Genomic DNA, 14155 nt, shown 5'->3' with positions numbered 1-14155 from the left:
TTTCCTTGGCGAGGCCCTCCGCAGCCGCCTCGTTGCTTGTCGTTCGCGCGGGGGGGTGCCGAGGTGTGGGCGCAGAGGCCGCAGGAGGGGCAGCAGCTCCAGCCCACGCCTGGGCTTTGATCTGCGCCTCCCCCCTCGCCGCCCCGCCGCGGTCGGGCCCCGGCCCCCGGCTGCTGGGCTCGCCGTGCCGGCGGGACGCCCCCGCCCCGCCCGGCAGCTCAGGCCGGGCCGGTGTTTCGGGGCCCGGGGGCGGGGGGGGAAGCGGCCGGCCGCCGCCCCCTCACCTGCTGCCCGGGGCGGGCGTCCCTCCCGCGGGGCGGGCGGGGGCGTCGCCGCCTGGCGGGGCTCGGAGCGGCGCTGCCCGCGGAAACTTGGGCGGCAGGAAGGGAGCGGAGCCGCCACAGCAGCGGCTCCTCCTCCTCCTGCGCCCCGGGCCCGGCGGCGCTGGGAGAGGAGCGGCAGCGGCGGGGCCCCATGCGGCGGCCGGGACGGCGCTCTCCGCCGCCCGGCCCCAGCAGCAGCAGCAGCACCGGCCGCCGCCGATGACCTGGACCAGCAGCATGAGCAGCGGCTACAGCAGCCTGGAGGAGGAGGAGTCCGAGGAGTTCTTCTTCACCGCCCGCACCTCTTTCTTCAGGAGGCCGCCGGGCAAGACCCGCGCCGCCCCGCAAGTAAGTGCTGTGCGCCGGGCTGAGGGGCGGCCTCGCCCCGCGGGGCCGCTGCCGCCGGGCCGGGCCGGGCCGGGCCGCGCCGCCTCTCTCCCCGCGGCCTCGGCCTCCACGTGTCCGCCGCTCCCTCCCCCACGGGTGAGGGCCGGCGGGAGCCGCCGGGCCCCGGGCCGGAGCGGGGAGGAGGCGGCGGCGGGGAAGGGCTTTCCTCAGCCCCGGGCTTCGAGCCCTGCGGCGGGGCTCCTGAGCGGGCCGAAGTTCTCTTCGGGGAGACGGGTGCCAGCTCCGGCAGCCTGCCGGGGTGCCCCGCTGGGAAGCCGGCCTGAGGGAGCCAGACTGCAAGTCTGACACCCCGCTACCCCCCCCGAGCCCGGCGGGCTGGGGATGTGATCAAAAATCACATGTCTCTGTGGTGAGTAACCGTGCTATCAGCCCTGCTATCGGCTCTGCTGGCCGCGCTCCGCCGGGGTACGGAGGGGTCTGCCTCTTCTCCCCTCTCAGAGCTCGTTTTGAGATGAGTGACAGCCTCTTCAGCTGTTTTGTTGGCAAAGAAAGGCCCTCAGAAGTGTTTAAGTGTCTTGGTTTAAGCATTCAAGCTCAGGAAATCAACTGCAAGTGGGCTTTGAAGTGAAGAACTGATTAAAAAGAAAGCAGAAACCCAAAACCAGCCCTTTCTGTGGTCGGCATTGAAATTTCAGTGGAGGACGTACAGGGCTGCAGGCAGAGTGAGAAGCGTTGGTGTGCTGAGGAAGCCTGGCCATAGCAAAACCAGCCCCTCTCTCCCAGGAGTAAAACTCGCGTCAGGGGTACAAAATGGAACAGTCCCTGTCTGATCCGGAGCAGTCCTTAAACCATATAGGGTAAATGTCACGTTTCTTTAGCGAAGCAGTCCAGCCCCTTCTCCTTTTTCTCTTCCCAAAGTGCAGGATCTCTTTCTAGAGGTGGTTTGTATCTTTGGAAACTATAAGCTAGCGAGCCTGTTTTGTTTATGCTAGCTCTTCTTCCCCTGCTCCCGCCACCGGAGCTGTGGCTTCTCTCTGTTCAGCGCCTGTTTCTTTGTACAAACTCGGTGTTTTTCCCCGCTGCACTTTGGTGTCGGTATTGCTGCTATGCAGGCCTAGTTGTAAACTTGCTTGTCAAAGCCTGGATACCTCAGGTGCCCTCTGGTCCACCCGTGGGGCTTGTCAAGACCCACCGTTTGTTGCCCACAGCTGTTCCTCTAGGCTATGGTGTGCTGTAGAAAGCCAGCCCTTGTTTCTGTTTCTTTCTGTTTCTCCGAGGTTCTCCATCTGTTATGCCCTGTTTGTGATTCACTTAAAACTTCAGCCCTCTAACTGCCCCTCAGGAAACTCCTGCCCCCGTTCGAGGAAGTGCACAGAGCTTTCCTGAACTTTAGCTTCCTTTGCAAAGTTTGGCAGGGAGCCTGGGCGCACCCTCTCCCTACACCTGAGCTCAGGCACCTTGTGCAAATAGGCTGGGACCAGCTTTTTATTAGGTCATGGCTGCTTCCCCGGGGTGCTTCTCGCTGCACCCCTCCTCAGGGGTCGTCTTTTTCTCATCCATCTTGAGTTTCAGCCTTACACTAACCTGAGGGACTCTGTGGAAGTTGGCAAGTCCTGCTGAGTGTCCTCAAACTTCATCTGCTAACCTATTTGGCCGGCATTGGCTGCCACCTGGCCGTTACAGAGGAGGACCACGGCGTGCCGGTATTGTGCAAACAGATACCTAGCTGCCGTCAGGCTGCGTGGAGCTGCTGTGTCATGAGATGTGAGAAGGCCCAGGTCTTGATTCAGATCCTAAAAACATATGTGTGTCTTTATAATGCTGTTGTATGAGTTGTCTTACTAAATACTAGTTGTGTAAGTAGTAAATTGTGCAAACGTGTAAATCACGGTATGTGAGGTTAACATTTCCAAGCAAGGGGGGTTGGAAAATAAACCCTAAAACTTGATATAGTGCTCTAGTAATCTTTCCCAAAAGAATACTGCAGTGAGGTGCTGCAGGGTACATGTTTTAAGTGTGTATTGAGTAGCCTGGAACAAGCTAATCTGTATTGCTGACTCTGCAGCATCAGAAGTGCTCAGCTAAATGTTTCTAGTCATAAAGTTATTACCAGTTGCTCTGAGCTGCTGAGTTATAAAGAAAAAAAAAATCCCCAAACAATGCTGAATGTAGATTTCAACAGTCATGTGGCCAGTAAGAGTGAGTTTCCCCTTCCAGCAATAACAATCATAATAAGCCTCTTTGTACGGATGAGGATGTTACTTTTGGTTTGTATTTGAGGTTTAGTCAAAAAATGCATACTATGTCCCCTTGAGCGAAGAGGAAAGAGGGGAGCTGTTAGTTATTGTTTCTGTGTCTTTCTCAACTGTACAGATATTAAGTTTTGCAGTGTGTTTTCTTTTTTTTCTTGTAGAAGACTTCAGTGCTGGCAACTACTTCTGTCTTTCCGTCTTAGCTCCCTCTGCCCCCTTTCTCATGGGGAAGAAATTGGTTAGAGCTTTTGGCTTGCAGCTGTGCCTGCAGAAAAACTGAGTAGTAGCATTTGGACTTGTTTTGTATGGTGTCCTGGACATATGGATTTCCAAAGAAAAGAAGGAAAAAAGGAAATTAAGTAGCTGGGTGAATTTTTGTCTTCCATTTCATGGGGCAGGGATGGGCTTACTTATGTACCTCAGTTTCTGCAGCTAAGACAGAATTAATGGATTGATACCAATTCTGGTGTAAAAATGTTGCGATAGTACTTTTGGGCTTTGCCTAAGATGGCTAATCTTCTGTTGAGTGGTTAAAGATTAGTCTCCTCCTCTCTCTCTACCGCTTTGTTGTGGTTTAACCCCAGCCAGCAACTAAGCCCCACCCAGCCGCTCACTCACTCTACCCTGGTGGGATGGGGGAGAGAATCGGAAGAGTAAAAGTGAGAAAACTCGTGGGTTGAGGTAAAATAGTTTAATAAGTAAAGCAAAAGCAAAGCAAACCAAGGAATTCAGTCACTACTTCCCATCGGCAGGCAGGTGTTCAGCCACTTCCAGGAAAGCAGGGCTTCATCACGCGTAACGGTTACTTGGGGAGATAAAACGCCGTCACTCCGAATGTCCCTCCCTTCCTCCTTCTTCCCCCAGCTTTTATTACTGAGCATGACGTCATATGGTGTGGAATATCCCTTTGGTCAGTTGGGGTCAGCTGTCCTGGCTGTGCCCCCTCCCAGCTTCTTGTGCACCCCCAGCTTCCTCGCTGGTGGGGTGGTGTGAGTAGCAGAAAAGGCCTTGACTGTGTGTAAGCACTGCTCAGCAATAGCTAAAACCTTCATGTGTTATCAACACTGTTTTCAGCACAAATCCAAAACATAGCCCCATACTAGCTACTGTGAAGAAAATTAACCCTACCTCAGCCAAAACCAGCACAAGCTTCTAAAAAATTGAAGCATGAAAACCAATACAGCATATGACGGGCAGCATAGTGTTTTCAGGCCAAGCAGTGGCCCCAAAGTGACTTCTTGAGGAAGAAATACTTTAATCTGAGGGCAACATGCATAAAATGTAGATTGCTTTATGCTGTGTTGTTGCTCTTGAAAGTTTAGCTTTATTTAAGATTTCTTATCTTCTGTGGCTGTTGTAAAATTTAACTGTCAGAGGCTAGATTAAGCTCAGTGTGGCCCTGTTTCATGTTTGCAATGACTCAATGAAAAAGGAGGAACTGTAAATATTTTTGTCCTGCCAGTGTGACTGCTCATGTGAGGTAAAGTTATCCATGTGCATAGGCTTTTGCAAGATCAGACCCATGCTTCTGTATGATCAAGCCTTTGGAAGTCATCCATTCCCTGTCGAGAAAATGCCAAAAGAAGATGTTTTGCAAACTTTTGAAAGCTGACCCCTTTCCCTCTTTCCTCCTGCCTACCCCCATCCTTTCGGGAAAAGTGAAAACAGTCATGCCTGCTCCCGCGAGCCCTACCATATGTGGGAGGCATACACATCTTCCTGCGTATGTTTTCTGTGCTTCCCTTCCCTGTGCCAGTTCCCTGTATTCTCCCGCTTTGAATGGCGTTGATGTAAATCCTCGGGATACTTCTCCTTTCTCAGGTGGCTTGATGGACGGTGGCTTTTCAGGCGCTGTGGTTGGCGTGTGGATTAGTTCCCAGCCTTGCTAAGCTCCTGTCTTCTGTGAGGATCACTGCAAGCACCTGGGAACATCTCTGTGCTTGGTTTTGCCTGCTCTGCATTTCAATGTCCCCTGTCCCCGTAGCTATAACGGTTAGAAACATGAGATATTTCTCTCTCTGTAACTGCCCTTCCATGTGAGGGGTCTGCGAGAGAGGGAACCACTGTGCTTTGGGAAACATTGCTTCAGAAGCTGGTGGTGCTGCGAAGATCATGGATCCCAGCTGTTAGAAGAGGGCAAATCCTCGAGCTTGTATGCGGTATCTGATCGTGAACAGTTTGCACGCAAAATGTGAGAGAGCTTTGCTTGAAGTCTAGTGTAAAATAGCTTGGAGATGGGAAGGTTGGCACTTGGATACTGCTCATCTCTCTAAAGGAGAAAGCAACTGTGTGTTTATGTTCTGTTTTTTCACCATTTCATATAGGGCTCTGTAAAAGCTCTTGCAAGAAAAATGCAATTGCTTCTGTTTGCAGTTTCCAGAAATGCATGCTTTCTTCCCGTACCTGAGAACGTGCTCGTTGCCTCGCTGTCAACACCAGTCCTTCCCTGTCTGAAGTCTGATTTCTCCCTCTCTCTTCCCCTTACTGGTCTCGGTCTTTATGGCTTCCAGACCCGCTGTCTTAGTTCCTTTCCCTGCGCCTGCACCGGGTGCCCCCTGCCACGACATTGTTTTTGTGGCCGTCTTTTCTGCGCGTCAGTGGAATTTGCAGGTGTGGTAATGGGGGTGGGAGAGGAAATTCGTAAAAAAGCTGGAAATGGAAAGCGGATATAAAAGAGCAGAGGAGGTATGAAGGGGAGAGGCAAAAGGCAGAGGGTGAAAGTATCGTCCCTACCTAGTCCTGGCAAGGTAACCAGCCATCTCTCATTCCACTGTCGGAAGAGGAGGTTTCAAGGGAAAGGTATAGCAATTATTTTTGTTTTTTCTAATGGGTGAGCTGGTACAAGTGTGAAAAAATAGACAAACTTCTGGGTGCAGAAGCTCATTTTTAGGTCTGTTCCGTGTGAATTTGTACAGTGGCTCAAGGCATTTCATTGAGAGGAAGAGAGACAAAAAAAGCGTTGTATTTGGGAAGAAAATGGTTTCTAGGGGTAAAATGCAATTTGTAACTGCTCAAGTCTAGTTAGGATGGCTTTGTGTTACCAGTGTCCGTTATTAATAAAGTTTCACGTTGTTTGGCCATTGCAGCTCTTCCTGGGTTTCCTTTCAGTAACGTTCCCCAGGGAAAATGGATCTCCTGACTACGAGAACAAATGAGGTTTCTAATTATAGGCTTGCTTTGGAGCCAAAAAGTTTAGGTTTGTGTTTGACGTGTGGTCTTGAAACTTATTTAAAAAAAAACAAAAAACAAAAAAACTAAAAATATCCAGTAGTGTTTCATTCCTTTTTTTTTTTATCCATTTGGCAGTCAGTGGATATTATGGGATAAACATTGTCACAGCTAAAATACTTAGAAGTTAAGAGTTGAAGGAATGAGCGGAGTAGAGATTGTGTCTATTTTAAGCCCAGGTCACTGTCAGAGTAAACTAGTGGTCCTTATTTTGCGTTTCTGTCTCGCTGTTTTCTCGGAGCGCTTGATGTGGTGTGTGTGCGTCAGTAGCTTGGAAGAGCGTGGTGGCCGTTTTGGGGTGAACTCCGAGTCCCCTTCTGGTGTCTGACAGCCTCTGGAGGTGAGAAGAGATTTATGCTCTGTGCAGAGGATGCTGATTGCTGTACGCTGGTTTATCATCACAGTTGGTTCTTAGAATCGTCAATTTAAATTTTGGGGACTTAACTATATGAAATGGTAAGCTACTAACACACAAAAAATTAAGAAACAAGTTTAGGAGAGATGGGTTAATATACTGTCCCGAGAAGAGTTCAAGTCATTAAAACATCTAATGAGTGCTGTTACATTCAGCAATTCATTTTAAGTGTTGTGAGTGCAATAAAAGTGGCAGGTAGTATTGAGATTAGATGACTCTTATCTTTCCACTTTTTTCTTTAGTCTCTTGTATTAATACTATATTAGATGCATCTCAGGCAGCTGCTTCTCTGTTAGCATAAACTTTTGGAGCACCAGCAATGTGTTTGTTATTGACATTCATTTGAATATCACCAGATAAACACTGGATCTTGTAATTTTTTTTTCTTGGTCCTTTTATTTGCAAAAAAGGCTTTGATTCACCTGTCTGGGTTTTGGAGTACAGTAGCTAGGCTTCTCGTTGGTAAGATCAGGAGTACCTAGTATGTATGGATATTTTGCCATTTAAGTAATAACATAATTGGGTTGGGATAATCCTGTGGCTTTATTCAAGTGCAAAGACAAAGCTAAAGTTGGAGCTTTTGACTTTCATTGAAGTTGAAAGTATTGGGCGCTTAAAGCCTTACGGTCCAAAATGTTTAGACTTTTAGAGTTAGGCTTCTTTAGACTCATGAATAGACATGCAGACACAAGGAGTTTTGTTTAAATTGAGGACTCTGGTGAATTCAGGAAATGTTCTGCAGAGCAGCTGAGCTCAGGATCATCTGAGTACAGAAAGCAGACTTAAAAAAAAACACACCAAAAAACAACAGCAGCTATTTAAGGAAGGAGAGAATTTGGTACCCTGTTTTCTTGATCTCTTATTGTAGACCTGTGTGTAAGAACAATATCAGAATAATTATTTTGGAAGAGGTTCTTGCTGGTTAATATTAAGCCACTGCAAGAGCAAAAATACGAAGAAAAACTGAAGTAAAAACAGATATTGCAGTTTGTCCCTTGTGTAAAAAGCCAGTGGCACTGGTGTTGGATTAACAGTTGCAGATAAACCGATTAACAGAGGATTTGAGATGAAGTGGTAGATCTGTAATGCAGCGTTTGCCTGTGACAGTATACTTGTGAGCCAAGCCAGGCAACGTAAGCGTCGGGAAGAGCGAAGTGAGAGTGACAGGTCTCTGTCGTTCAGCTCTCCTTGCAGACGGGCAGCTAAGGCCCTGGGGACTTCTGCAGGCAGCGTGCCAGGCCAGGCTGTTCAATATATACAGCACTTTCCTCCCAGGCAGAAATAATAGGGGGTTTGTGTATGTATGTATTCATATACGCATGTTAACAAATATAAAAAAAAATATAAATTATTTTTATATGTACACATACACGCAGAAATGTTCGTACCTTTTGACGCCAACACTCAGGAAAGGTCTTAAAACTAGGATGTCCCACAGACTTCAGGGGCACACCCTGGCGGGACTGAAGCTAGCACGGTGTGCTGTCATCCTCTTCAGCTTCAGTGCAGCGCTTACCTGACTGCGCTCTTGTCAAGCTTTGGTATGAGTTTAGGCACTGGTAACAAAGCCCACGCGTTTCTGTAGACAGGTATGAACTGACTTGGGATGCGTAATTGGTGCTTTCGTTTTGTTTTTTGGCATACTTGCTCTTTTGCGAGGTTGATGAAATACTGCAGACGGTTTTGAGGAGAGTGCTTCCTATGCAGACATGTATTTGGCTCTGCTAAGTAGCCACATGTGATTTATGTAGCAATTAAGATCATTTTGTAGTTACTCATCTGTGTGTGTGCTGGAGAGGAATTTGTGTTCTCGTATATGGAGGAATCTACGCTGTGCTGAAAATAATAGTAAAAGCAGCAGTGGTTCATCTGCCTTTGGAGGACGCATCAAGTGTTCGTGTTGGGTACATAGGAGTACTTGGTGTGCTGGTTGTCAGCTTCCCTGTCTCGCTCTTTACCCACTAAGTAATTGTGGAAAATGCTGTTTGCAAGTGCGTTTCTTTTAGAAATTATATACAATAATACGGTAGGGGCAAATTACAAAGGCAGTTGTCTGTAATCTTTTGTAGTTATCCCTGTTGTCCGTAATTAGGACTGCTTGTTTTGTCTTCTGTCTTCTAATTGATCCGAGGTGTGATTAAGTGCATGGATGCGCAGTCTAACTATGCTGTACGCTTCCTCATAGCGCACGGTCCTCGAATCTTGTGTTTGCAGTACCCCGTCAGTGTGGTCTCTCTAAAGCCTTATTAGTAATAATAAAAACTGAAGATCAAGTCCTGCTCTGACTGAAGATGATAGTTTGTTAAATAATTAAGTGCTTAATCTTACTTCCACTGAAGCAGGGATCCCATGATTTGGCTTGTCGCCCCAAACACAAGTTTGGGATAGGTTAAATTTGTTAATACTGCGAAAGTAGCTTAACGCCTTTATTGATGGCTAATAACCTCTATTGTAGAGGACTTCCTCTCTGTGACTTCTTACACATAGTTGTGCCTAGGATCACACTAGCCTGTAAACTTGGAAGAGTTAGTTCAGATGTTCTGTTCAGAGCATTGCTTTTCTGGGTTGCTCTCTCCTGAAGAATTCTGCTGCTCAGGAGCAAACCTTGCTCATCTTGCTGTTCAGTCCACCAGCAGCTTGATTTAGTGTGTTCACTTGTAGATACATAAGCTAAGATGATGGAAGTCTTTTTGTTGAGAGCTACTCATTTTATTGCAAAATATCTTCATCGTTCCATCTGAGAAGCATCTGGTAAAGCTGTGTAAAGTCTAGCAACTGCATTAGGGATTTCAGTGTGACCCACAGTGCCTATGTGCACAGAAACTGGTACTGGTTCAAGGTTCAGCGCTGTTGCACTGACTCTTATGCTGATCACGCAACTTTTTTCACAGTAGATGTAATTTGAACTACTATATTACAAATTTTTATTGTTATTGATTTGTGCAAAGACTATGTAGTGTAGGCATAGACAGGCATCTTGTGTTACCCTTTATGAAGTAAAGGGTAAAAAAAAAAATTTCTTTGCGGCTCTAGTTAGCTTGCTAGTAGTAGAAAAGTTGATGTGGCAAGTGACCTAGGCTGTGCCTAAAGTGCACAGTAGGTATGGGCTGTAGCTAGCTGCAGGAGCTGATCCCCCAACTGTCCAGACTGGCGACTTAAAGACTGATCAGCCCTTTTTTTTTTTTTTTTTATTTTTATTTTTTTGCTATTGTGCTTGTGTGTTTAACTTTGAAAAGCAGTGAGGAGAGAGCGTTTCTGGATCCGTCAGGCTAAACTGTTTAACCTAAGTGTTGAAGACCAAGGAAGAGAGAGATGAGGAGGAGAAAAGTTCATTTTAATCCTGTCAAACGTGCAGGCTCGCCATTTCCAGCAGCAGGAGTACTTGTGATCCAAAAATTAGACTGATGTGATGGCCCTTGTTTTGTGCTATAGTACAGGGGTAAATGCCTCAGTGGGTGGTGCTCCTGAAAACTACTGAAATCCTTGACTCTCCATGAGGTGTGGAACTGGCAGCTTTTTTCTTGCAGCTGAAGACTTGAAGTAGGTGTTGCTTTCATGTTTGATAGTTAAGGAATGGAGGAGGAGAAGGAAGGAGTCTTTGTGTAGAAGACTTGCTCCATGTGTTGCAGGATGATAAATAGGACCACTTATCTGCTGCTGAGAGCAAACTGGAGCAAATTATCCTGGTTGCATGTGAGGCTCAGTAAAGATCTCATTTGAGATGGGGAGTTGATTTGTGACTTGGTTGTCTTTCAGGAGCTCCAACTGAAAGAAGAAAGAAAAAGTATTTTATCTGCCCTGCTGTAAGTGTAGGCTAAAAAAAATGGCCTGTTCATATTTCCTCACCAGGGAGTGCAGATGTCTTGTGTCCTGTACAGAAATGGACAGTTGAATCAAAAATTCATACTTGGAGCAGTTGCTGTGTTGGGTGCCCATATGCAAACGCTGGCATTGGAAGGATACCAGTCACACAGTCAGGGGAACATCGCTTGTGCAGGCAACCTGATGCGAGCAGTAATCAGACTCCCATGTTATCTGTACAAGAGAAGTCAGCTTTATTAAGGAGAACTTGATCTTTCAATAAAGAAATCTTCCTCTGGTCACGATACTCCCAGCTTTCATGGAGCCTAACTTAGCACAGTGTTACTTTTCTTATACAGTGTCTACATAAACTGTAGCCTTGTAACTCAAATCTTGTTTCCTGTATTTAAAAGTGTTTCTAAATCTTTGTGAGCTAATTTTGATGTAAAATCGAATATTAAGGACAATTTGTAGTTTTTGCATGAGTTAGCAGGTTAAGTTAACATACACTGAATCCTGGGAGTATTTAACTTCATATTCAAGAGCCCTTTAGTTGTTGAATTAAGGGAACACCTTTTTCCCCTTCAAAGAGTATGCAGTGTGGGGTGATGACTAATGAAAAGAGCCTTAGTCAACTGTTTCTGTAATGAAAACCATTTAGTTGCTCTTAGAGAGCCCAGTAAGTGGATCTCGGGATCTAAGTGGATGGATTCATGGTAGCTAGATAAGATATTCTCATGGAGTGGGACCATTATAGAGTTCAAAGACTGGACCATCTTTTTCTATTTGCTAATATAATTTAGTACTTTCCCTGGGGAAATGACTCTTAAAATATAATTGGGTTGCTTTACTTATCTTTTAATTCATTGTAGTGGTAAGAGATTAGTGCACGTGCATACGGCTGAGGAGACAGCAAGTGCTTCTGGACATCAGTTAGATAAACCTCTGAATTAGATCATCGCATTATTTTCAACTGCATTTTTCTATTCTCATTGAATCTAAACTTGAATTAATTTACATAAAGAGCTGCCTTTCCTAAGTTTGTTTCTTCGGGCTCCATGACTGACAGTATGTAAAAAATTATTCCTGTACAGAATGATTTTTTTTTTCTTCCCCCCCCCCCCCCCCAAGGTCCTGGCCAAGCAAGAACCTGTTTTATTCTTTGGGTACAAATTACTTTCCCTTCTCCTTTCAGTCTGAGACTGACTTGCAGTGCTGTGGTTTATAACAGAATCGCTGACAAATCTAAATACTTTCTCTCAGCATTCTGTATATCAGCTGCAAAGTATTGCTTTGGGGTCTGATTTAGCCTTCATGGGAACAAGTTTGTTTTCATAGAATTTGAAAAACAGTATTAGTGTTCAGCTGACCATGTGATCCACTTCTCTGAACTTCTGTTGGTCCCTTGCTTGCCTAGGAAGTATTTTTACTGCTTTTTAGGAAGTATAATGTTGGCAAAATAAAATTCAACTTACCTAAAATCACCACACTTTAGTTAAAGTATACTAAAGAAAATATCTTCTACAAGGTTTTTAATTCTATGCTGTAAGTTGCAACTTTTTTTCTTGAGAAAATAGTCGGTAGGCTCTGTTATCAGAGTAGAAGAATCTGGCACTTTGTCACCCTGGTCTGAATTCTTGATCTGTAAAATGAAGCAGAGAGCTCACGTGTTTAGTAGAGTGCGATTTTTATTTTCTGGATTGGGCTGGGTGCCAATTAGCCAGCACACAGTGTAGACAGTTCCTACATCTTAGACCTGATCACAGCATACATAACATTATCTCAAATAAACGCCATGTGTTTAGGTGAGGAGGAAAACCAGTGGTGCTTCTTAAGTTGATGGATGTCAGATACAAAGTGGCTCTGTTGCTGGTGGAGCATATTCCATCCGGATTTCCTCTATGGTTTATTAAGCCATAGGGCATTTGTGATTGCCTTGATATTGTGATGGCAGATTTGGTGTGAAATACGGGAAAAACAATTCCTGGTGTACGTCTTTCTTGAGTTCTGAATAAGAATGGAACTCTCTGTTCAGTAATGTAACAATAACCCTATAGAAGTGCCCAGCTGTCAGAAAATCAGGTAAGTTGGCTTGAAACATGGCAGGTGGTGCAACGCAAATTAGTTTGACTTCTCTTTGATCACCAAATTGCAGTGAGGTTCCTAGGAGGTTGATGCTGTGTTTTGTTGCAAAAAAAAAAAAAAAAAAGCTTTGTGCTCACCTGCGCCTGAGTTGAATGTGTGAAGTGTGTTTTCAGTCAGTGAAGTTATTGGCAGCACCCTCTTGTTTTGGCTCACTCCTGGTGTCCTTGGTTCTCCAGTTGCCCTTACCCTGTCCCCCAGTGGGAGCAGTGGGCATGGAAGCTTTTGGGGGGGGAGTGTTGTACCTGCTGAGCTGAATCCTTAATTTTCTTCTCTTAATGTGCTACCCTGGAAAGGGTCACATGGGGGCTTCAGGGACTCTTCTAGCAAAGACCTTTGCTATGATGGTCGTAGGAAGACTTTTGGTGTTTGGGATATCCAAACTGTTGTTCCATTGCTTCTCCCAGGACTGTGAGGTGGTAAGATGTGCCTTAATATGAATGTCAAAAGTTACAGATTAGTCCAATAGGACAGAAGTTACAAAATGCCTTCAGTGTCTTTCTAAATGTCTGCTGCTTACAGCATGCATTTGCCTAGTCATGGGCAAAAATGATTAATAGAGTTATATCACAGGTTATTTTGTTTTATAGATAGAGTTGATGGGTTTATTTAAGTTGACAGCTGCTTTTGATTCAGTTACATGTTCACATGATGTGAAGCTTATCTCAAGATGGGGGAACATGATTGTTTATACTATGCTAAAAGGTTGATATTATGTGAAGTGAAACATCAAAGCAGTTTCTAATGCTCTGAACTTTAAAACTCACAGCTGATTTAATTAAAAAAATAATTAAGAAACATCTTTCTGCACCCCTAAATATAGATCCCAAATATTCTTCAAAGCATACTTGATTTTAACGATTTGGTGATTTCCTCCCCGAGGCGTTTTTGAAGTTACCACTGCAATATGAAGATGTAGCTTTGAGTTGTGATGATAATAGACCATTAGTGAGGTAGGTGTTTGCCTCATAAGATGACAAAATGACATGTTCTGTGGAGATAGCCTGGTATTTGCAAAAAAACAGTCATAAACCTAGTGATTTTTCCTGTAGCAGCCAAAATTGATGGGAGACTTTTTTAGTGATTTATAGCTCAAAACAGCTCCTGAAGCAGCTTGGTAAGGATGCTAGTATGCCACCCTTGCCTCTTCCCACCCTCCCCACCTCCCCCTTGAATTTTAATCGAGGGTCCTGGATTAAAATGAATTTGGTTTTAGCTAGGCCTTTACGCCCAATGCTGGAAAAAATCTTTTAATATGTAATACAGCTTTTACTGCACTATCTAGTTGTCAAAATGTTACATGGAGAATTCAAGATGGGAGCTCCATGCCGAGTGTCTGGATTTAGCCTCTTAGACAAGTAATAACCTATATGTTTTCATCTTCAGAGATAGATCTGGAAGATCCAGGGAGAAAAACCCTCACCTTTCAGAAGGCGTTTCGCATTTGGTAGTGATTGTGTCAGAAACAAAAGGCAGCAGAGGAGTATTTATTATTATAAGGATTATGGAAGCAGCATTGTTAGTACTAGTGCTGGTATTTCATTATCTTGTAGGTATGAGCATTACAGTGTGCTAAGCACAGTCATTAGAAACGTGGTGCCATTCCCTAGATGTGGGAAGGAACTGCTTTTTTAGGTACTTCCAGA

General features: G+C 45.2%; 1 protein-coding gene across 1 annotated transcript in view; it reads left to right on the top strand.

The window, feature by feature from the left end:
- Positions 1-425: 425 nt before the first annotated feature.
- RASSF3 (Ras association domain family member 3) overlaps positions 426-14155 on the top strand; it is a 53857-nt gene continuing 40127 nt past the window's right edge. The window contains exon 1 of the mRNA XM_082308810.1: positions 426-671. Coding sequence (XP_082164936.1) covers positions 543-671 — 129 coding nt within the window. The 5' untranslated portion in view covers positions 426-542. The remainder of the gene's footprint in view (positions 672-14155) is intronic.

The sequence above is a fragment of the Platalea leucorodia genome (assembly GCF_965183815.1).
Source record: "Platalea leucorodia genome assembly, chromosome: 4".
NCBI lineage: Eukaryota > Metazoa > Chordata > Aves > Pelecaniformes > Threskiornithidae > Platalea > Platalea leucorodia.
Note: the sequence above shows the minus strand (reverse complement) of the source record. Positions and strands in the feature narration are given on the sequence as shown.